The 24237-nt window shown below is 37.6% G+C and overlaps 1 protein-coding gene across 1 annotated transcript in view; it reads right to left on the bottom strand.

Annotated features, from left to right (window-relative positions):
* LOC104464704 (serine/threonine-protein kinase DCLK1) overlaps window positions 1–23906 on the bottom strand; it is a gene marked incomplete at its 3' end in the record, with an annotated part of 26135 nt that extends 2229 nt beyond the window's left edge. The window contains exons 1-4 of the mRNA XM_010077498.1: window positions 23766–23906; window positions 22747–22841; window positions 5131–5215; window positions 3659–3767 (exon numbers count right to left, since the gene is read on the bottom strand). Coding sequence (XP_010075800.1) covers window positions 3659–3767; window positions 5131–5215; window positions 22747–22841; window positions 23766–23784 — 308 coding nt within the window. The remainder of the gene's footprint in view (window positions 1–3658; window positions 3768–5130; window positions 5216–22746; window positions 22842–23765) is intronic.
* Window positions 23907–24237: the final 331 nt, after the last annotated feature.

Here is a 24237-nt window from a genome sequence, read left to right as displayed (position 1 = left end):
CAAAGACAGTTTGTATTAAGACATCAATTAAAAGACTGTGCAAAGAAATCATACTGGCTGACAATGTTTATGACTTGGAAAAAAAATACAGCATGGCTGTTCAAGATCTAAGCAAACAAAAATTAAAAACTTCTCATATCTATACTCCCCCACTAAAGGGTTTAATGCTACATCCCCCAGAAATGGGACGCACTCCACATGGGGTGCCCCTTCCTGGTGTCATTTGGTGGCTTCAGTCCCAACTCAGTGCGGGGACAGGCACAGATACAGGCAGTATTTTTGGGAGTGGAAGGAGGAGGCAGAGGAAGGAATATTAGAAATTAAGATATCTGGTGTTCAAACTCAGACAAAATATGCCCTCTTTCAATAGAAGTCTCTTTCAAGCTCCTTGGTTGCCCTACGAATGCTTCCTTTCTGTCATGAGAAAGGAAATTGATGGTTTTTGTTGGCCATGGGAGACTCCATGTACTCCAAAACGCTGGGAAATATGAGCTAGTGAGGAAATGTCAGAATTTGGAACTATCTGAAAGTTAAAAATGAACACATACGAAAACACTGCAGGACAAATTGTGCATACGATGGAGCAGATATGCAACGAGCAGATGACAACTCTGACTGCTCTTTGTTTTGGTAAAAAGAAAATTAAAGCTAAGATAATGCAAATCCTTTCCCCTAAAAAGCTGCAGAACCGCAGGCTGTCAGCAGTGCTGCAACCTCTGTAACTTACACACCCGCCAAAAAATATGCATGGCCATGCCAGAAACTCACAGTGAAATGGGTGTTATCACCTCTCACCTATCACTCAACCCAAACAACAAAAAGGTTACACATGAAGTAGGAAACACGTTATGGCTGGATAACAGTCTGGACCCACAGCACTACCACAGGGCACAGAGTTAGACCCCTAGTTCATAACCAGGCTCCATGCCATGCTCCCTGGCTGTTTTAACCTTCTCCAAAGTTCACAGATATTTCCACTGCACTGGAGACAAAAATCTATCTTCATTATTGTGTGTGTGTGTGTGTGTGTGTGTGTGTGTGTGGAGACAAAAACCTATCTTCATTATTTTGTGTGTGTGTGTGTGTGTGTGTCTGTGTCTCTGTGTCTCTGTGTGCCCGCGCATTCACAGATGCACAGAACGGGATTTAGAAGTCCCCACATGAAAATTTTGAAGATAGTTTTTGGTTTCTATTTGGACTGTTAGTTATCAGAGGAAAATGTCTCTGAACGCATTTGAACAGTGGCTAACCAGTGAGCACAGGCTGGTCTCCACAGCTATGGAGAAGAAGTATCCATGTGATCAGTGAAGATGTGTAACAAGACCCATTCCTACTTGCTTAACACCTCACGGCGCTATTCCTTTGAAGTCTAAGGCATATAGGAACTGCACGTCAGAAGAAAGTGGAAAAGTCTTCTGTCCAAGTATCACCCCATCAATTCCAGCTCTGCAAGTGATGGACATATCAGACTTTGAAGTGAGGTGTTTTTTGCTTAGAAAGACTGTGAAGAATGTTTTTGAAGGGGTTTTACATGTACTGGCTTTAATTTACCCTCTGAGCCTTTAATTTCTCCTTCCACACTTGTGATGGCAAGGGTATACTGCTTTAGAAGTGGAAACTAACAGAAATAATTCCACACTAATTTTCAAGCTCTCACAAAGTAGTAACTCTTGATATAAATGGGATCTATGTAATGGTATAGCTGAGAGACCATAAGAGTATGTATCTGCAAATACCTGAGTAATCATGCTATTTGAGCATGTACTCACTAGATATGTCGTGTTATCGGATACTTCTGGGATCAGCAGGATAGACAAGAGGACAGGAAACCGTTTTGATTTAAGCTCTTGAGGACATTGTAATCAGTATTATTTTTAGGTGTGGTGGGACCCATAGTCAATTTTGTTCTTTTCTCTCAGCTTGAGAAAGAGTTGTAAAATGCACACTAGCACATTCAAACTCTCTCTCAGCACAACCAGCATTTTTAGCTGAATGACAGTGTATCAAAACCTCAACCTTTTTTTTTTCTCTTTTGCCTCATAATCTGTTTCTCTCAGTCACTACTCATTTTACTTCTAGCTTGCCTTTTTCTCTTTTCTTAGTTACATGTTTTCACCCGTGTTTTTCATCAGTCATGCCTCATCCATACATTTTTACAGTGCTTTCTTGTTTTCATATCGTTTTGCTTTGCTTCCTTTAGGTTTCCATATTCCCCAGTTTAGTGCTCAGACCCTGGGGTTTGATCTGAACAACTATCATCCTCAGATGATCAGCTCCATCATGAAATCACTCTGACAGAGCTCTAACTGCCTCACAATAGCTTTGGCCAAGTCCCACAAGCACACTGTCAGCTGGTACACAATCCACTCTTCCCCTTTTTCCCAACAGCTGTCTTCACGGTCTCTGACTTGCCAGAGTCTTTCAGATGCAGAGCGCGACCTGTCTTTTTCCAGAGACTCTAGTTTAAAGCCAGCCAAGCTAATTTATCATCATCTGCTATTAGATCTAATCTTGACTTACTCTCTAGGGTAAAATCACCTTCTTACAGGCTAAAGAGCAAAAGTTCTTTCTTTGAGCCCAAAGGTGAGGTTACAGTCTTCTGTAGGAGTCTTCTCTCTAGGATATGGTAATAGCGGATATAAAACTTCACTCACGGAATTTCATTATTAGACCTTGACATCTCTATTGTTCTTTCTTTTGGATATCTCTAGCTCTGACAGCTTTTTGTCTTCTCTGCACTGCTACTATCTAACATAAATGATCTTACAATCATTTCACATATAGGTACCTTCTGTCTTTCTTGACCCTTGTTCTCCTATTTTTAACAATACCACCAAAAGGCACCTGCAGTTCTGCTCAGAGCATTTCTGTCTCTGTTCCCTATTTTTTATACTCTTAATGTTGGGTAGCACCAGTTCAAACCTGGTTCATGACCTGCCTGACCAGATTTAGAAACCGACACCTGAGCTAGTCAACCTGGACACTTTCAACAACACCAACATTTGAGGAGACTCATGACTTCTCCAACCTGGAGTGGAAGTCTAAAACCCGTCTTTAAGGGTGTCTGTTCTCACCTCTTAACAGTAAAGGGCACTGAGGAAGTTAGATTTTGATGTCTGCAGTGCAGGCTCCTAAAGTTGGATCAAGTTCATATAATGGCATAAAGCAGGCAAGCAGGAGACAGATGCTCATTTCATTTAATTAAAGCTAAACATGGAAGAGGATACTTCTCAGTGTGACATGGCAGAATAGATGGATCTAAAGTCAGCTCTTTGTGCTGACCACCACTAGTACACTACACACACAAAACTTCCTCACGTCTTTACAGAATGCTCCTACATGTGAGGGAGAGATGCAAGAATATACTGCAAGAAAATGTTATTTCAGTGCAACAAGAAATATTTAACGCAAAGAACTGGTAAAATCATGCAGAGTGCAGCAGAAAAAAAACATATAAGACGCACAAAGAATTAAATTCATAGTTTGTCCTTTGGACACACTCTTTTTTTCATATGAGAGGGCAGTAGTCTAGTTTTTCCATCTGGCGTTGAGACACTACCTTATTACATGTCCTACATCCTACAAATAAAGATATGATCTAGAAAAAGCATGACATTAATGATCATTTTTACCATAATAAGCATATTATCCTCCTCACCTTTCTATACACTCCTTCACAATAGCAAAATTTCCATCTCCTATAGTCCTTCCAACTTTGTATCGCTCTGCTATCGATGCTGGAACCTGGAAACCTTCCTCCAACACTTCTGAAAGAATCATTAGTGCATTTTTATTGTTAGTGAAGGAAACACAGATGTTGCACATAACATGCATTTTAAGTCAATTGTTTAGGAGCCTGGAAACCATTCAGAGTCAGTATCTCACTTACTGTACAGTGAAACCATGCTGCTGACATTGTATATACTCAACAGGTTTCACACAGATACGATAATGAAAAATAAGACTTCTGGGGGCTCAAACATACCACCATTTGAGTGTCACATAGTTTACCATTCCCATTGCAATATGCCCCCAGGACAAAACCAAAATTGTATTTTTTTAATTATGAAAAGGCCTCTGTGATCTGCACAAGCGCAGACCAGCCTCCAAAAAGGGTTGGAACTCCTTGACACAGCATGATTAAATATATGTACCAAAGAAGTCCAACACTCAAGCACTTATTTTATTACATCCTGTAAACTGAGACATCCATAAAACTCCTCATGTGCTAAGTGCTAGTTCTCCCCCTCCCCCAATATTAAATATTTAGTTTTTAAACAAATGTTCTCAATAATACTACCTCGCGTGCAACCTGGGCACCAGATGTTTAGGTAAAATTGCATTACAGTGTCTAAGCATAAGAAAAGTTTGTAGTTTCATGTGTTTTAGTGCTCATTCATGTACCATTATTTTTAAATGTATCTGAAATAGCGTGTTACAAATACTTAACATGCCTCTAAAAGCTGACTGTAAACTGCAGCTGATACAAACTCCTACATAAATACCGTACAATAAAAAAAATGCCTTTCAGAAATGTGCCTTGAATTTACACTCTTTAAGATGGCACTTTTAGATGTATCTTTATCTGTCCTTTGTTCCCGTTTAGTATTAAAAGTGAATGTTATGATTGAAGGAGGCTGGAGTTTTCCTGAATTCATGGGCAGCGTGAAGTTACTGTCAGACAGGAACATACACGCACACTTACATGTATGCGTGCGTGAACTGGCAGCATTCCAGCAGACACATGCACATCTCAGCCAACTTGCTCAAAGCCTAAGTACAGGGTGAGACTAATCATTTTTGAGTAAAGACGCTGGACTGCTGTATGTTCTTTACTACCATGACAGATGAGACAAATAATTACTGAAATAATCCAGTCAGCACTGTCTTACCTGCAGAACTAGTTATCTCGAGTATCCTGCAACAAAAACACCTCTGAATAGCGATGTTCAGATCAAATCTGATCCAGAGTGAACCTAACTGGCTTGCTAAGACTGGTGAGCCTCCTCACAGAGAGTCATCCAGCCCGCAACACTCCCACCTTCTCTGGCAGGAAGAATGACTCATTTCCTACACAGCTGCTGTTATCACTACACTGACTGCTTTGAAATGTCAGCCTTCAAACGTTACCTTCTGCAGGTCCATCATTTTCATCCATAGAGCTGCAAACTTTGGTGGATGCTAATGAGGTAGAGGAGCCACTGTGTTGGGAGCTCTGGAAATGGAGAGACACAAATGAAAACAGATGATTTTTAAGGAGCATGAGTACCCGCAGCACGTTCCTGCTGGACATACGTCCTGGAGAAGCTTCACTGTTCCCCATGTAAAGTACCAATTTATTTTGGTGGAGGGATGTGTGGATGCTTGGGAAGAGTCCAATTTTCCCACTGAAATTACACTTCTGTTACCCCTGCATACACAGAGTTATCCTTGATCCATTGTGTGCAGCAACGTGCAACAATTTTATGTATGGTATATTAGTTTCTCCCTATTCCACACTCATTTTGGCAGGGAAAACTGAGGAGATGTATGCCCTCTGCAGGCAGGAGGCTGTTTTCTCAGCTACATCGTTAACCCAGCAGGCACCAGAAGCATGAACGTCTGTTTTGACTGAAGTTGGCTTTGTTATGGGCAGAATTCCTCACTTCTGCAAACCTCCCTCTGGTGAAATCCTCCCCGGTTGTGTTCTAGAAGGGAGAAATCAATATGGTAATGTATGGAGAAAATAAAGTGTCAGCGTGAATAACATTTGCATTTTTGAAAAAGCATTTGATTGGGTATAGCTCACCTGAGGCATGAGTCTGTACCTTGGTTTTAAGTACTTGTACAGCAAGTGTCTACGTGTGCCTACACAGTTAATGGGGGGAGGACGGTATCTCTATAGCCTCTAGAAGGAGACTCATAGCCACCCAACTTGGATGCCAAAAGTATAGCAGGCAAGATCTCACTAGGGAAGCCTTCCAAAGCAGCTATCAATGTCTATCAGTTGTGTATGGACTGTAGGCATGTACTTCGGGAAGACTGCTTCATCACACATCTAGATGGATGAAACTACACAGACATACGAGATGGACTGGATTTCACCCAAAACTTTTATCCTGTGCTGTGTTAACCATTATAAAAACATATCTTTTCAGGATTGTCCCATCTTCAAAGGAAACCAGAAGAAGCTGCAAATGTAATAGTGACCCTTTAAACTTACAGCAAAACTGAGCATTTCCTCAGGTCCTCGTGTTGCAACATTAAGTGAGAAGTATTCAGAGGATTTCCAAAACTAAAACTTTCTCAGGTTCACATAGTTTGCATGCTGAAAGGTTACAAAGTGCTGCAGCATTTAATTACCTCCTTCAATCTATATATTGCATAAATTGCAGGCTGCACTGCATGTAACTAACGCTATTGGTTCCTTATCTGTATTTGCAAGGTATCTAGATGCCCACAGTCAGGGTGCCAATGCACGTTATAAATTTAATACAGCTTCTTCTGAATTATCTCTCTCCTCTGCCACCGCAGAGCACAGACGATGGCTGAGCAAAGAATAACTAACAATGCAGCTGTTGGGATTTTTGCAGAGTATGGAGCCAGGGACAAGGCAGTCAGCAGAGTTAAAAGCTGGCCAGGATGCTGAGTTCAATTGAACAGACTAACTTTTAATTTCTTGTACAATAGATTAAGGTCAGATGGTTTAGGCAAAGGCTGAACTTGGCCTATTTTTCACTAAATAATCCTGAGAGCTTGCACAACCCATCTACCAAGAGATTCTTTGCCCTTTTTTCCTTTTAATCAACCCCAGCTCATTCTTTTCATCCAGCCAAGCATTTCTTCTGAGCTTTTACCAGAATTAAAAATTGCATTAATCAGTTTTTGGACTACTTTTGCTGCCTCTTGACAACAGAAGTGAGCACTGACTGATTTTACGCAGTTCATTAAGATATTGCTGCCCTTGTTTCATGATTAGGATGTGTTTATGTATGTGCTATTCCTGTTCTAAACTCTGCTGGATGTCTCAGTAAAAACTTACCTCTGGTTCATTTTTGAACAAATGAGCAGATGAGGATCAAGGAAGGTAACAGGAAAATGCTAGGCATTCTCATGCATGGAAAAGTCACTCTCAAAGCCTATTTTTATACACATGTAATAAGAGAATTTCCTTTACACTCCTGCTTGTAAAATAAGCAGAAAAACATGTTTTCTCTACTCATTCTGCTGTGTCTGTTTGTTTTCCTAGACCAGGCATCCAATTCCTTACTTCTTTTCTCACTCCACAGTATATTCTTAAAGGAATTACAACTTAAATATGTTTAATATTTGTTACATATACAATCAGGAATAAATCGTTAACACATTTAAAAGGGGTACAACACAAAAAGGTTAGTGCTAGATTTTCAGTAGATTGTCAAACAACTACTTTATTCAGTTTTTTGCATTTTAAACAGTGAGATTACACTTTTCAGCAGATGTTAGGTCAAAACAGCCAACTACACACCACTGCAGCTTCCTTTAGCAGTCTGACAGGTCCTGAGCCTCGCACCCATTGTTCTCGCTCATGAGAATGGGAGATATGAAAATCGAGACCTAACTCAGTGGCCACATCTTCTCAGAATGGGTGCCTAGAGAGACTCAAATTTCTATTTGGGAACTTAATTTCTTTAGGTGGGAACTGCAACTGCTCAGTCCTTCCAAAACTAGACTCCTTCGAGGGCCCATTTCAGGAAAGCACTTCAGCAAGTGCTTCAGTTTAAACTCAAATAGTCTTAATAGCCTAAACACAACTGAAATTAAATTGACTCCTAAATATCTATCTTAGGTATAGCTCCCTAAATATGTATTTAGCTTCCATTTAGTTAAACAAACTGAAAATAAAGTGGCCCATAGAAAAATTTAGAGGAAATAAAACATAAGTAAGAGATCAATTTTGTAAGTGCTCCTTTTTTTTTCTTATTGACGCTACATAAGGGTAGGGATGGGAAGGCTAAGATGATATTCATAACTGAGGAAGAACTAAAGTGATGCTTTAGTAGCATATACTGTACCACAGGTCTGCAAACAAAGCATACAGCCCCTTCAGAGAGAGCTGTGTGCAAAGCACCGGCATGTGAGCAGAAGCAGAACTTGCCGGTGACAAGGAAGGAGTAGCTAAGAAGACATTTGCTAAAATACTGATTTTTAAAAAACTTTTAACTTTAATTTTTAAATCTAATTGAAAAGTATGAAAAAAACACATATGTTTCATTACCTTTGCTGAACCCCTCTTATTAAAACAACAGATTAAAGAGAAATCAGGAACTGTACATTTGCAAATATTAACCAAGTCTGCTGATGGACCCCCTTTCACGATTAAAGAGACATTACTAGGTAAACATGACACAAATATTTTAATCTTTATTCAGTCCTCTGGAACAACACCCAGGCTTATATTTATTTATCTTTACGTCAGCTAGAAGGACATTCCATTTGTTTAGATTTTAATTAGCTCATTGTTCTCACAAGCTGAAAGCCCTCCAGGTCCAGCAATCCTTGCGGGTCTCAGTGTTCCTTCCAGTTGGCTTGCCAGTCGTGAGGCAGTCCGTCGTGCACGCTGTTGCTCTCACAGCTGTGGACCCCATCGGGGATATTTCAGATGGGGAGGAGGGGGAAAACAAACTCTAAGCAAGAGCATAATCTCTTCAACACACAGACCTTAATGCAATTAGCTGTTTTAATTTTAAGAGATGCTGAGGTGCTTGAAATGTCATCACTTTTACACAGATTTAAAGGGGTCCAGTTGCACAGGTTGCCAGCACATGGCCATTTTTATGGCACACCTCCATAAAAGTGATGGCATAAAAAAATCAGGTCTTTGGTGTAAGGATTTCAGATCCTATTCAGGTTTATATAACAGATGGCCAGCACACCACATATCTCATTGATGTGAATGGAAACATTACCGCTATAGAGTTTCATCCATGTCTCACTGGGAGATTTATTTAGCAACTGTTTTGTAAATAGTTTGTATCTCAGTGGAAATTGTGCTAAATCCATGAAAAAAAAGGCAGTAAAATAAATATTACTGTAATTTCTCTCTCACCATTGTCCTAAATTAATCTTAAAATCCCACTCCAACTAAACAGCGGGAATTATTCTTGTGGACTACCAGTATCAGCATCTATGAAAAGAAACTTAAACAAGTATGACTAGGAAGTTTGTTAATGCAATTCAGATTCCTGAATCTTAAACCCCAAACACTGCAAACCTTTATTAGCGCATATGGAGTCTACAAAGCCTCTCAACAATAGATTCCTTTGTATTTTCCTAGCATGAAGGAAGCATCTGGATGAAATGTGAGTAACAGAAATGCACACAGGTGTAACGTTAAGTTTGGATCTCATGCAGAGTTCTGCTCTTTTAGAAATGGGCTTAATGAAGCAAAGATTAAAATTAGTAAACAAAGTGTAAATTCATGAAGGAGCTTCAGGATAAGGGAATTATTAATGTCTTTAAATGATGCCTACTAAGTCATTCCCTACTCCAAAGAATTTTACGGAATTTAAAAAACATACAAAAAAGCTGCGTGTGTAAGATTAAATAAACAGCATTAAAACCAAAACTAAACAGTTAAGCAACCATGCTCACCTTTTTTGGAGCCCATAGTAGTGTGTTCATTCTGGTTATAAACACCCTTTGTAAGGTAGTCATCATGAATTCCTGACATAGTCAATTCCTTAGCCTAAAGATCATCACAGTTAACAGTAAAATAAAGACAACAGTCCAGTGCTAATATTAGCTTTGAAGGACTTTGAAGGGCTCAAAAATTTCCTGTAATATGTAACAGTGTTAAGCAAAAAATAAACAAGTCAATACAACAAAATGGTACATCTCCAAAGAACAAAAGGTAAAGCAGAGGACAGCTGGTTTAAAACAGTTAAATAATCATAGAATCATAGAATGGTTAGGGTTGGAAAGGACCTTAAAGATCACTAGAAAATAATTTTGATATAACTTTTAAGAAGATAAACTATTTTTTTTTAATGATTCCATTTAGAGAGAAGCAAAGGGTTACACTGAAACTCCCTCTCCCAACTCTTAAAAAGCGAAAAATGTTTTTTATTTTCTTTTGATTAATTGCTTACATTTTTTGGCCCATCCAGCTGAGACGGGGAGAAAAGTTTTAATGTAAACAGTACAGAGCTGGCAAAAAATTACTGCATGAAGAAACATCAAATCCACAATCTTCATGCCGAAAGAATGGAAGCCAACAGAATTCAATGCATTGAAAGAGAAATGATGCAATTGTTTTCTTTTCAAATTTGGACACTGCGCTGAACTGACACATAAGATCCAAATGTATTTATAAACTGCTTCATCTGGAAAGGAACAATAAAAAATGTATGCAAACCTGCTATTTCTCCACAGTTCTACATCCTGCCCTGTCTTGTTAAACACTTGATTTAAGAGAGGCCCTGCATAGGGAGATGATAGTTTTTTGGTCATTTGTACAATTCAGGATTTACACAGCTTGGAGAATATATAAATTCAAATGACACAAGCAATTATCTGGTGGGTGTCATTCAGGAACTTGCGTTGGTTTTCTTCTTTGAGGGATAGCGGGACAAATGGGAGAGTTTGCAAGGAAATGGAGCTGACAGACTGAAGTAAAATTTTCAAGCTGAAAATGTTTTATTAGGATCTTCTTATTCAGCTGCAGCATCGACTGCTTATACACTCATTCGATTTGTGTAACAAGGCTATTCTGAAAGACCAACATAGTTTCCTATGTGCTATTTAACATAAACTTAAATCTAACCTCCGCTAGCTCCTAACAGCTGCTTCCAAAGCTGAGTCATAATTCAGACTGCAGGCTCACTCAACCTTTGCCATCTTCCGGATAAGACTGATGATCTCAAAAAAAAAAAAAAAGTATCAGATTCATGGTATCGGAAGTTGACCTGTCATTACTGTATCCATACTGCGGTTAACATAAAAGATTACATGTGCAGTGATGCAATGTGAAGGTTTCCTTTTTCCTTTTCTAAAGTTATACACAGGTAAAATTTTCCACTAAACTACAGAATTAAAATTGAAAGGCCATCAAAAGAAGTTCTTATTTCTTTCACCTGATTAAGGGCAAAGCACAATCACCACTTTTATTTTTAATCTATTTGAATTGTATTTTAAAAGCTCTCCTGATATTCTTAACTGCTACTTGGTAGAGACAGAAACTTCAGTTATTTTGTTCCTACTCCTCCTAAATTCTATAGTACTGTTTCCTTTCCATGTCTGTACATCTCTTTTAGGCAGACTTATTTACTAGCAACCAAGAGGGTTCCAAAACTAGAACTTTTATTAGGTCCACAGATCCCTCTAGGAGACTGCTGAAGCATCAGACTGGCAGATGACATGTCAGAATTGCAACATCTCTCTTCCCCTACCCCCGCCAAACGAAATATAAAACTAGGCTATCGATAGCTACTTTTAAAGAGTGAAAAGAAAACAAGGTACTTATTTTAAAACACTGTGGGTATGTTTCTGTACTCTTTCACAGCTAAGTATTTTCCTAATACTTGTCTTAAGAGAAGTGCTGCTGTAGCTGTGTTGTCAGCAGGGAGATGGCACCTTGCTTTGGATAGTCTACTAATTTCCCACTTCAAATCTATCCCATTTGTACAACTTACCCATAAGCAACTCAAGGCAGGTATACTTACTGTCTCCGAAAGACCTGTTAGAAATCAAATCCTTTCTTGAAGGACCTTTTGCATCTACGCACTAGAGCTCAGAGTTTATTATTTTAAAAGGCACTGAATGCATCTACAGTTTAAAGGAAAGCTTTAGGATGCGTGAATCCCGTATGCTTACAGTAAGTGAACTGTTAGATGGACAACGCTGATTCAAAATGAATAAGCAATACCAACTGCAAGTATTTTTTTTAAGACTGTTAATCATGTTTCCAAAATAAACTCACTGAACACTGTATATTTTTTAAATATATTTATTACATCACTTACAATAATCTACAGTAATGTTAAATCTAGCGAAACAACAATTTGCAACCAGGATGACATGGTCAAATATGAAACAGAAGTACAACACAGTATGATGAAACAATGTCACGAAAATGAGGGTGATTTTCTTCATCTGATTATATGAAATAAAACATTCATCGGCATTTATTTTTTGCAAGTTTTACATTTTTTTGTTGATAAATCAACAGCTTTCTTTTTGGTTTCCTGCATCACATTAATACAAAAATGGTATCTTTTTAAAAGCAAATATCCAAGCACTCTTCTTTAAAAAAAATAATTGTAAGCATAACTTTGCAAAATCTTAAAGGTATGTTGTAAATGTGCCAATATTTACAATATCATAGTGCAACTAACAAAATGAAGAGGCCTTAGCACAAACATCGTTAGCTCCTCTTTCACTAGAGTCCAAATTCCAAAACACTGTATTGCAGGGCAAACCACAAACTAATCACCTCATATAACATCAGACAACAAGTACATGCTGAATACAGTACAGCTTTTCTCATACTTTACTGCTGAGGGTTAACTTAAGCAAAGTATCTGAATATAACCAACATGCACAAATACAGACACTAAAATGCATACAAATATGTACGTGTGCACTGCGTGTGTTTTTAACCCTTCACTACCGTGTGTGTACACAACACATGTATCTACATACGCACTACCTTCCGCGGGGAGTCAGGGCGCGCAGCCAGTCTGAAATGAGGTGCAAGGTGAAAAGAGGCAAGCCGAGCCAGCCGAAAGGTGTTACGACAGCAAACACAGCTCAGAATAGCCTCTGCTCTGCTCAGCAAGCCTGTTCTCTGAACGGAGGGGTTTCCTGGGGGGTAGCACCCAATCCCAAAGAGTGTGACAACCACTTGCTTGCTTTGCTCTGCATGTAAACCTATTGCCAGCTGTGTGACATAAGGTTCTTTTTCTATCGATCACTCACAAGTTCTCATCCTGCCGCTAACAGATAAACTGAGAGTGAAGATTAAATAAAGAACAATCTTGTATTCAGTTGTATACCATTAATTGGATACAAGAAAAAAGCACAGACAACATTAATCTAAGTATTTATCAAATGCCAAGGTAATTTAGCACCATAAAGATTTTCTGTTTGTTCATTTCTCTACTATTTTTGGCAAAACAGTAAACTTGGGTTGATCAGAGGTTCTTTCCTATATTACTGTTAATTCATTTTAACATTTAGAGTTGAAGAATGTTTTTGTAACATACGGTACTATATAAAGTTCACATCATGGTGTGAAGTATGAAACTGTAAAAGCGAACAGTATTATTTATTTCAATTTTTACACCACAATCTCAGCCCCGGTTTTCTTTAAGGCTGTTTAACATTATATAGCTTTTCTTATATTTACAGCCACAATATTAATGCCCCAGAACTTTCACTTTACAGCCATGTATTCCATGTAAAAATGGTTTAAAGAGAAAAATAACAAAATATAACATGCTGTCACTGAATTATTTCACAAATTGAAAAGCAATTTTCACATTGGATAATGAATGTTAAAGATTTTACTGATTTCAGCAAAAGAACTTCTAATATTACATTACTTTATACACTGCAGAACAGGGCAGCTCAAGAGGAGACACAAGTCTGAACATGTCAAAATAATACCATTTCAAATTTATGATTAATGTTTTGTCTGTCTATATATATTTGTGCATAAGGTCCTATCCATCCCACCTTGGAGTCAACTGTGGTTTTGCCACTAACTTCAAACTGAGCAGAATTTAGCCCTTGTTTGTACATGAGATTACTTAGAATTGTACAGACTTCCTTGGGGGAGCTGCTCAGCCAGTACAGGTTGGTGCAGCTCCACTGACTTTAAGAGATTTATAGCAAATCCCACCAGATGAACATCATCCCATTAATACATTTTCACCACATATTTGTTTAAAGCCACAAATGTGACATCATAACTGTGAATGGGTTTCAAAACCATTAATCTATGTGTGTCTGTGTATGTGTGTACAAACATCAACATTCTGTGCTTCACATATGAACTGTTTGTTGCATAAAAGAAGAAGAAAAGAGATTAAAAAAAACAGAAAGTTGCAGAAAGCATTAAGGAAATAATCACAAATATTCATAAAGCTCAAAGGGAAGCAAAGCATTCACAATCTATACAAGACTCTTTAGCTACATCATAATCACCTTGGAATAGGCACAAATAATGCAGCATACAGAGAACTATAAGAGGTTCAAACACTATAAAGTTGCTTAAACTATTCCTTTAATTAATGAAGTCTATGAAATATAGGGACAAACTAAAACTTGTGCCATTGCAAGCAGAACTACAGCATCAAGAAACACAATTTTAGTTTCACCCATAAACTGAAACCTTCTGGTCTTGCTCAAAAGAAATGTCTCATTTCTGAGACGTATAATGGGAATTACATTCCACGCAAAAGGGATCTCAAAGTCTATAAACAGTGTACCTTTTCAATCTCTGAGGGACTTTCATTCCTTAAATGAAATATTAATGATACATATTGCCCCTGAATAGCCCCTTAATACAAGTCATATGTTGAAATGATTAAATGTTATGGACTAGCATATTCTTTGAAACTGTCTTGATGGAGAACTCACTATGACAACAATTACTGATATAAGGTCCATTTTTCTTTTCCACAGCTAAGCAAAACTGTGGGATTCAGGTTTGCTGGCAATCTGTGCTCCCTGTGCAGAACAAACATTCTTAAGAAACTGCCTTAAGCAGCAGTAGCCTATATGGGAGAGAGGAGGAAAAATAAAATTCCTGGAATTTATTTTCTTTACAGGAAGAAAAAAAAAATCCAAAAGTCACTAAGTATTTCATTCAGTCTGGTGGAGTTGTCTGAATTTTTGGAAACAGATCCCAATGCACCTTTACATAATATGCATTTCTTGGGATTAAGTAATACATTTAGAAAGACATTCCCTCGTAACAGGCAAAAATGCAAGTAACTTCACAGCTGTGAACTTCTTCAGTAGAACAGGACAGCCTTAGGACCAGTGTATTGGGGGGGGAGTATTCCTACTGCTGGGAACAGTTTTAGATCTGAAGTCTGGAGCAGGAACGGTAAAACATGCATTTCAAAAGGGAATGACCTAACTGTTTCAGCAAACCTGCCAGATCAGTGACTTGCCCTCCAGGTGGTACTGGAACCAATATTAAAAACAGAAAAGGTAAGTTTTGTATTCTGCTGCTCTTTTATTTCTTTTTGCAACTATCCTCCATAAAGAAAATGATATTGATACAGTGAAGCCATAACACCACACACCAACATTTTCCAGCTGCTAAATTTTATTATGGACAAATCAGTGTAAACGAATTATTTCACTGAATTTAAAAGCTGGCATGTGGCAGCTAAACATTTTCTGCTATTAAGGAAATTTTCCTGATTTCAAAATATATTAAATCATCACTAAGTACCTCAAAAATATATTTTCTATAGGGTTTTTTTTTGAGGATCAGAAACACACTAATTTCTAATTCTTAAATCTTTAGTATTTGAGATACTGAAAGAAAAAGGTATAAGACATAAGTGTGTGATCACTACCCTATGGGCTTAAATACAACAGACAAATTTTAAAGTAATATGCAATATGTGATGGGAAATACTGCTATTACATAAATTAAAGCTATTACATAAATTAAAGTAGACTAAGATTCTCACAATAAAGCAGCAGAAAACAAATAAAATTAGTAGATTTTGTTAAGCAACTGGTTATAATGTGTGACCTACTTTAACACTAAAGGAGTTTTGCATATTCATGCTGTACAAAATGAACACATCTAGAAATTACGAAAAAAAAGAAATTAGGTCAATAGGAGGATGATTTACAGTATCACCATGTCTGTAGGCTTTCTTTTAAAATGCATAATACGTCTTTTTACAGCAAATAAAAAAATTATGTTCCTGTCCTTAACATAAGTGAAAACAATCACTAGTTTCTCAGGCAAAATGTGTTTTTCCAAAAAGTATCATCATATGTGTGTCAGATGACGCTGCTAGCCAGCAGGTCCCCATATTTCCTCATTTAGAAATCTGTCCATATTTACTTGCAACACATGGATGACCAGTATTAACAGCTCTTGCCAGGTAAAACATTCATGTTGCCTGTGAACACCCTTCTGTTTACAGTCATCAGATAGCAAGCAATACAGTGAAGAGAACTTGAACACTGCTTTGAAAGCATTAACTTTTTGCCCTGTGACCACACAGGATTTTTTCATTTTCTGTTCATTTAGTTAAAAAGACTAAACTTGGAGTGTTCCAAATGTGCGTGTCGGGATCAGACAGGGTGGTGCAAGCAGTTTAACATGGCAGGTTTTTTCTTTTTTGCATTTTATCTATTCGTTGGTAAAAGCAAAGTATTCATTAACTGTTCATACCAAAATGAATAGATACCTATGTTAAAAACAGAACATATAATCAGTACCTTAGACTATAAAAAGAGTGCTATTCATAAATGTGCCCACTATGGATTTGTGCGTTATATCCACCTTATTCAATCTTCGTTCCTTAAAGTGTGCACAATGTTGTTTTGTATTTGATGGACATATTCAATGGCTCATTCATTACAAATTCTTGCATTAAAATGCAGTGGTAAAGCCAAAAATACCCCCACACGCTAGAATTAATTTGGCCCCATGTTTTTTAATATTAAATATGCAAAACTCTTTTGTGCGATTCACTATTATTGTAAATTAGCAGCTATTCTCTTTAAAAATGTTAAACCTTCACCAAATCACAAACCATAAACATTGTTCCATTTTCTCTTTTACACTGAGTCTCCTACTGAATCCATATCATCCGAAGAGAGTGGGCGATACAGGTCCTGTAAGATGAAGTGCAGTATAGATTTGTTTATCGTGTTTGATTTGTTGCACTGCAACTGTCGTATATGCTTTTTGTTACTGTGGACCAGAAGACATTGTTTAACATAAAATACACATATTCTGTATACTCAGATTTTTGGCTCAATGTCATATAATTATTTTTTAATCAACAAATAGATGGTAAGTAAATAAAACTGGAGTTTCAACGTACAACGTATTCTAAGAAGCAATTATTTTTTTCTTTGATTCTTTCCTATTAGACACTATTAAAACAATATTCATCTGCTCTGGAGAGTATCCTAATTGTTTGGAAACTTGGCAATATGAATTTAATCTTAATGGGAATATATTTCCCTTTTTGCTGTTTCACAACCAGCAGCAGGAAAGTAAGTGCTTACCTTATATAAGGTATCAAAACTTGCCACCCACTGGTGATACAGCATGGATCCAGCAACATTTGAGCCCCAGAATACACTGACACTGAATATTGCTGTTACCTATACTGTACTGACAACGGTATCTCTTTTCCACAGTTTTTCTGTGTCTGTCTGTATGTGTAAAAAGACAGCATGTAAAATCCCCGTCACCGGCTCTTTCTGACGGTAGCCAAGCAACCAGCTCATGACAGCAGAGGGAGAGTCTGAGTGTATGGATCCACTTCAGTTTTTCAACACCCACTCTGAGCATCCTCTAACAGATCAGATAATCCTCAAATGCCAGAGGTTAGGAAATGATACATTGCTCCGTCCAACCTACACAGCACAACAATCCTCACCAACATACACAACAGCATTGAATTAAAGTTTAGCACAGGGAAGTGGTAGAGGACAGAGTACTACTATCTTTTTAAGGTGAATTAAGCCTAACTGATGGTCTAGAGGGGCACCAGGTAGGCTGGTGCCCAGCACACCTCATAGCCAAGATCTGGTACCTTTAAGGTGTTCTGGGGGATCCTTGAAGTATAAAATGTGTTTGCAAAATGCAACAAAACAATTACAAGACAAAATACAAGAATACACGAGAATGGAAAGGCTGATGGAGCCTGCTTTAGGGCTGAACTTCATTTAGGGGTTTTGTTTTTTTTTTTAATCACAGGAGATAACTGAGACAAAAAATAAACAAATTTAAAAGCTATTCTGTAAAACATGGACTAACTAAACATGGACTAACTAAAATGACTGTTTTACGAATTTCAAATTCACAAGGATCTCTGTAATCTATGAAGGTTTATGTTTTACTTGTAGGCCTGACATAAAGGGGGTTTAAGTTCCTTAAAGGGGTTTTTCATTCCCTAGAATGCTTATTCTGCATGTATTCTGCCAATGGGCATGTGTACATATAGTAGCAGACATGTTAGACTGGCAGAGTGAAAATCAGATCTTAAATATATTTCTATTTTGTTATGAACAATCTAGAAAAAAGAATTTTAACCAGACAAGACCATCTCATTCTGAACACTAACTACTTAGTTAATTATTACTAAAATTTCTTTTGACCATATACAGTTTAGGATTTTCTAAAACATAGTACGGAAAAAAAATTAGTTGCTGGGGAATGTAACACTCCAAACTTTTGAATAGTGTCTTCCAGGTAACTGCTCACTCCTCTGAATAAAAACAAAATGCATTCAGAACTTGCAAAGAAGATATTTGTGAAAACTGACTTTTAATATTTAGGGAATAGTTTTGTGTTTATTTAATAACTCTACGGTTGGTTTAGAGCAAAATCATGCACCAGATTTCAGGATCATATTCTCTGTTTTTTCAAATACTTTTAAATACTTGAAACTTTTCTAAAGTTTTCCCTTCTGCAAGAATTTTCCTTGCCTGTAATTAGCCGAAGAGCTATATTTCAGAAAAAATATGAGAAGAACCTATTTATTACTTTGCATAGATTAATAAAAAGACAAAACTTGCAGAACGAGTAAGACTTCTTGGCCATATACAACTCAAAAAAACCTTATATACCTAGAATCCTACTTTGTCTGATTAGTCAAGGGGTACCTTAAATCTATTTTTTTATTATTCTATAGGTTTTACTCTCTAGGGAAATTGAAAAAAAAATTAAAATAATGACAAGCAACAGAAAATCAGGTATAAAGTATAGAATGTGTCCACCTTAATTGAATTAATGACTTTGATTACAACACAGTGGGAAAATAATCATATAAACTATTATAAAAGCTAGTTAAATAAAATGTGGGGGTTGTCACTACTTATATTTATTACTACGATCACCACATCACCTTTTCTGAGTCTGTGTCATTAACTGTACTCTGTTGTGGTAGGAACTATATGCATATGCAACACAATAACTCTCTACTTCAGCTGCTATAAATCTGAATTTCAGATGTTTTCATCCTCTATGGAAATACACAGTTAAGTACATAACCATTTAAAAACAAGAATCTTAATGTCCTATTTAGGAATAAATATACAGAAATAATTAAACCACAAGAAAGCATAACTATAGTACACAGCCTGCAAGTTAAAATACTTAAAAGCTGATAATCGGTTGATAGCTCAGATAGCTGATAAATGGTTTCTATTTAACTTTCAAGTCCTTGTACTGCACCCATGAAATTAATCTTTCAAATCTTACTTCCCTCAAAGTTTGAATTTCACCCAAGATTATAAAAATAAAACTTCTACTGATTTCTGAATTTCTGGAAACAACTCAGCCACATACATATGGTAGTGAGAAATTATAAAACTTTACGTTTTTATGTTCTGGATTTTGAGGGTACAAAATTTTATCTGTAGGGTTACAAGAGTACTGTTTTCATGACTATGTATCACAGCAGCATTTTTGGCTTTATTTACATCAATGAAAAGCCTTCCATCAAAGGCCAGAATTTCTTTTTTAAAAAAGGTGAGTGATGAAATGTCAGTAAGTAAGATGATTGACCCCTATTTCAAGTTGCCTAATGCAATCCTTAATTAGAAGGAATATTTTCTTTGGAAAACTCTACCATCTCTACTATTTTTACAGGTCTTTACTATTCACAGGGAGAAAGCCCTCAGTTTGTGGAAGTGCCTTGCTTTTGTGCCTCTGAATTCAAAAGCATGACTTCCTCTCACCTCAGCATTTTGACACACCAAGCCTACAAGTCCCTCATAGTACTCGGATGGGGATGCTGAAGAGCTGATTGATTAGTTAAGTCAAGGGGAATCAGGCTATGCTTCCTATCAACTCTCCTTATCACCTTCCAGACCCAGCACATAACCCTGGCATCCCATGTACCTGATGGCATGAGAGCACAGGCACTCCTCTAACTAAGCACACAGAGGGAGGAGCAGAGAAAAAACAAATTACACAGCTGAGCTGGCATTCCCAGGACCAAGCATCTTATTTCAGTTCTAAAGGAGTAGCTGCCTCAAACTGCATGTAAAGAGGGAAACCCAGACCACTCAGAAACCCAGCCATCACCTTCAATCACAGACCACGGCTCTAACAGCCACCACTTTTGTTTTGAGGCAGGAATACCTCACCTCTCAACAGTAGGGACAAGGTGGGCACTGAAATCAGCCTCCTCTCTTACAGGTCTATAACATCACACCAACAACCTCCTAGGGAATAAACCTTCCCCTGCAGATGGCTTGTCAGCCTGTAGCTGAAACCAAAAGAAGAATTTGAAGACAAAACAAAATGCTCTGGGTTCAAATTTGGTTTATGACAACATGGCACATAAAATAATCTGTCCTCTAAATAAAATTTAAATGGCAACATATAAAAGATGGTTCTAAACCAAAGAGAACACCATTTATACTGCTAACAAGCAAATTACAATTAGTAAGCACTGCTAATGGCTTCTTAGAACTAATTTAGTCATTGGAATACACATTATGACCTTTAACGTCACAATCACATTTTTTTACACTGAACTTCCAGCTCATTCACTTTAAAAGTTAAACATGAAAGGAGCTGAAATAAATTCTCAGAGCAAGTGTAAAGTTTCCATCCCTGAACTTTTGAGCAGTCGATTTTGTAACCTAAATAATATTATTGCAATGCATTTTGACATGATTGCAATCTATTTTTACATGAATGTATTCCATATTTCATCACGTAAAAAAAAAATAAAGCCAAACAAGCATGAAAGGTCCCCTACTGAGGTCAAGGGGACTGGGTACGAATATCTGAGGAGAGAATTCAGCTCTCTAACAATATCCTGTCTCTCCTGTAGTTTACTTAAATATTTATTTTCTATACAGTTAGCAATGTGATTATGTTACCCCTACACAGCCCTTACTGCCACTCAGTGACCCTGTTACACTTCCACATAGAGAACCCAGACAAGAAGAAACCCATCTGCTATCTTCTTCACATTTGAAAGTCCAAAACCTAGGGGCCAAAAACTCCCTGTGCCTAATGGTGCTGACCACATGGCTCCCACTCACCCATCCACAAACATTAACAGAAAAACATTTATTCACTGTGGAGAGAGAAGAGTCAGTGGTGGGGAAGGAAGTTTAGGAAAGTTGCCAATAAAAAGAGACAGCCTTACAGCAAATGAAAATCCACTGTATACTGATATCATCCATCTAAACAGACACCCTTACAGATAATTCATTCGGAAGACTCTCTGTTCCCTCTTCAGTGACTTATTAATGACTCATTAATAAGCTTTGAGAGTCAGAAGAAACAGGTGTGGAGCATTCAAGATTTTAGTACCAGCTTACCCAACTGAAACTTGCATCTTTAGCCCCTGTGTACCAGATGATGAAAATCATGACACTACCCTCAGGCTTCAAGCTCACTGGCTATCTCTGTGCTGCGAGATCACAGTCAGCTTCCACATCTATAAACAAGTCATGGCAGAAATCCATGGCTGTATCCCAGCCTGAGGTAAGACTTAGGCATGCACAATTCCTCAGCTTCCTGGTATCCACTGGACATGAAGAAGGCAGGCTAGAAGGGAGTCATGCCATGCTACAGCTATTCCTGATCTGGATATCTGGGTTCTGCACCAGTCTCTAAAGTCAAGTGCTGCCAATTTTGTACATAATTCCCTTACTTTAAGAGACACAAATTATGTCTTTATTTAAAAAACGAAAAGGCAGAAAAAGCATGTGTTCAAACTGTGTTTATAAACAAGTCCGAGATACAGAGTACCGCCTTAGGGAAGCTTTCATTGAGAACTGATCACAGTTTAGAAAATAGCAGAAGAGAAGATACATAGACATCTGTCCCATTGCTTTTGAACAGATACAATTAATTAAATCAGTATGTGGAGCCTTTTGGGTTGAACAAGTGATATTTTGTCACAGGGTATAGCAGTAACATAGATACTATCTTAATTCTGGATGCTTAGGTACACTGTAGATTCCTCTATATATGATAACTAGGGGGAACTTACAGCTACTAACAACTCTGGTCCAGCAAAGTGACTGACAAGTCTTTTGCTGCCTTGGTACTGATAGTATCTTCACTGCACAAGGCTATGATATCTCAGCTAATCCACAGCTAAATTCCATAGTGCATTCTTTCACCTTGCTTCAGAACCAAAGCTGTTTGTAGGTTTTGCAAGTGACGTAATGCCCATGGCAAATTAAGAACAAAAAAAAAATCTTTGACAATGTGAACATCTCCTTCCAATTGTAAAACGTTTGGAAAAAGAAACTAAAACAAAAAAAAAACAAAAACAAACTTTTGTAGAAAAGGAGAAAGATACCCTTCTTTTTTCCCCCTCAAGGATAAACCATTTCCCAACATACTTAGCATTTTGACAGACACAGAGCAGTTGTATTCCACTTCAGAATGTTGTACAAACACAACAAGGACTGTAGCCAGGCTTTCCCACCCTATGACTTTACACACAAGGAATCAGTGGGGAGAAGGCTATCAGATAATGGCTATGCCAGATTCTCCCCAGCCATGCTAAGAAATCACTTTCCTTATTTCCTTACCCTCTGTTTCCGTAGACTTCCTGGGCTGGTGGGAGATGGGCTTGGAGACTTCCCAGAGCGGGGAGTAGAAAGCTGGCTACCAGGGGTTCCATTCACTAAAAGGGCAGTAAGTTGAAAAAAAAATAAACACAAGGCATTATTAAAAGCAAATAAATATTTTAATCAACATATTTATTTTATTTTTTTCTCAAAGAGGTTAATTTGGTTTTGCTTAATGTTTTAAACATCAAATAACGTAATTAACAAAAGAAGTTTCCTCAGGGTTTTGGCTCATGGAGCAAATTTTTATACAGAGGACAAGCAAATAATCAACAAACCTGAAATGACTGTTTAGTCAATGGCAGAGAATATGATCATGTTTTCTTAAACTATATTGTTCCTGTGCTTGAAAGTGATGGGGAACAAGGTGCTTTGTTAACCTTAACAGACAGTTGCTATATTTTAATTCCATTTAGTTATGGCTTGAAGTGCAACCCACGAAAAATAAAAAGCAGTATTGCTTGCAAGAACAAATCAGCTGCTTGCTGTTCCTCACTCATTCATTTGAAAGGATTTCTGCAATACTATATGAACCCAAACATCACCTCAGACTTAACCCAGAAGGGCTTTCTACAGGCAAATAAACTGGATGTAGCACCTCAAGTCTGACTTACAGCAAAGCATCACTTTCTCAAATAAGTAATTTTCTTCATGTATGTCAGTGCCTATCATTTTAGTAGCATCTTTTGCATGCATGTGGCATTAGACATTAAATTAACAAAACAATACCAGCAGAGGACAGAATTCTACTACAAAGTAATCACATGAGAGGCTATCAATAATGTTCACACTGAAGCACTGACATAAAGACTACAAAGCGTGTATCACATATATAAGTAAATACTCTTAAAAAAGCAACTGTTATATCACAGTCCAAATTTGTCAGCACCAGGAAAAAAAGAACCAACAATCAGATTCCCAGATTCTGAGTCTTAGGAGAATATTCACATACTAGAATATCAACAAGGCATTTGACTTACCTTCTATGAGTTCTAACATGGACAAAATTTTACTGTTTAACCTGATAACAGCAAGCAGTAAAATTCCTGCTCTGTACTAAGCCAAGCTGTATCCAAACTGAGAAGCAATGGGATTAGTTAAGGATAGCTGGGGCTGCTCACAGAGTGAGCTGAACGCGATGCAGGATTCATAAGCAGAAGCCTTTTCTGCGTAAGGCTGACGTCTTCAGAGCAGCAGTGGGAGGCGCAGGTGCTGTCTTAGGGCTACATCAAAGGTGTCAATTAAGCATAATGCTGCTGCTTCACAATGCTGAGGCACCGCAACCCCCACTCGCTTTCCATGGAGCCCCAAAAGCCTAAGCAATTTTATATGCTGTTCACTGAATCATAATGAGGTGCCTTTGGGGGCAATATACCAAATGACTCATCCGAAAATCAAAATGACAATAATTCTTGTAAAACCTTGTCTGACTGGCAATCTAGCAAATGCTAA

The sequence above is a fragment of the Pterocles gutturalis genome, unplaced genomic scaffold (genome assembly GCF_000699245.1).
Source record: "Pterocles gutturalis isolate BGI_N339 unplaced genomic scaffold, ASM69924v1 scaffold51003, whole genome shotgun sequence".
In the NCBI taxonomy this organism is placed as follows: Eukaryota; Metazoa; Chordata; class Aves; order Pterocliformes; family Pteroclidae; genus Pterocles; species Pterocles gutturalis.
This window is presented reverse-complemented; position numbering and strand designations above follow the sequence as displayed.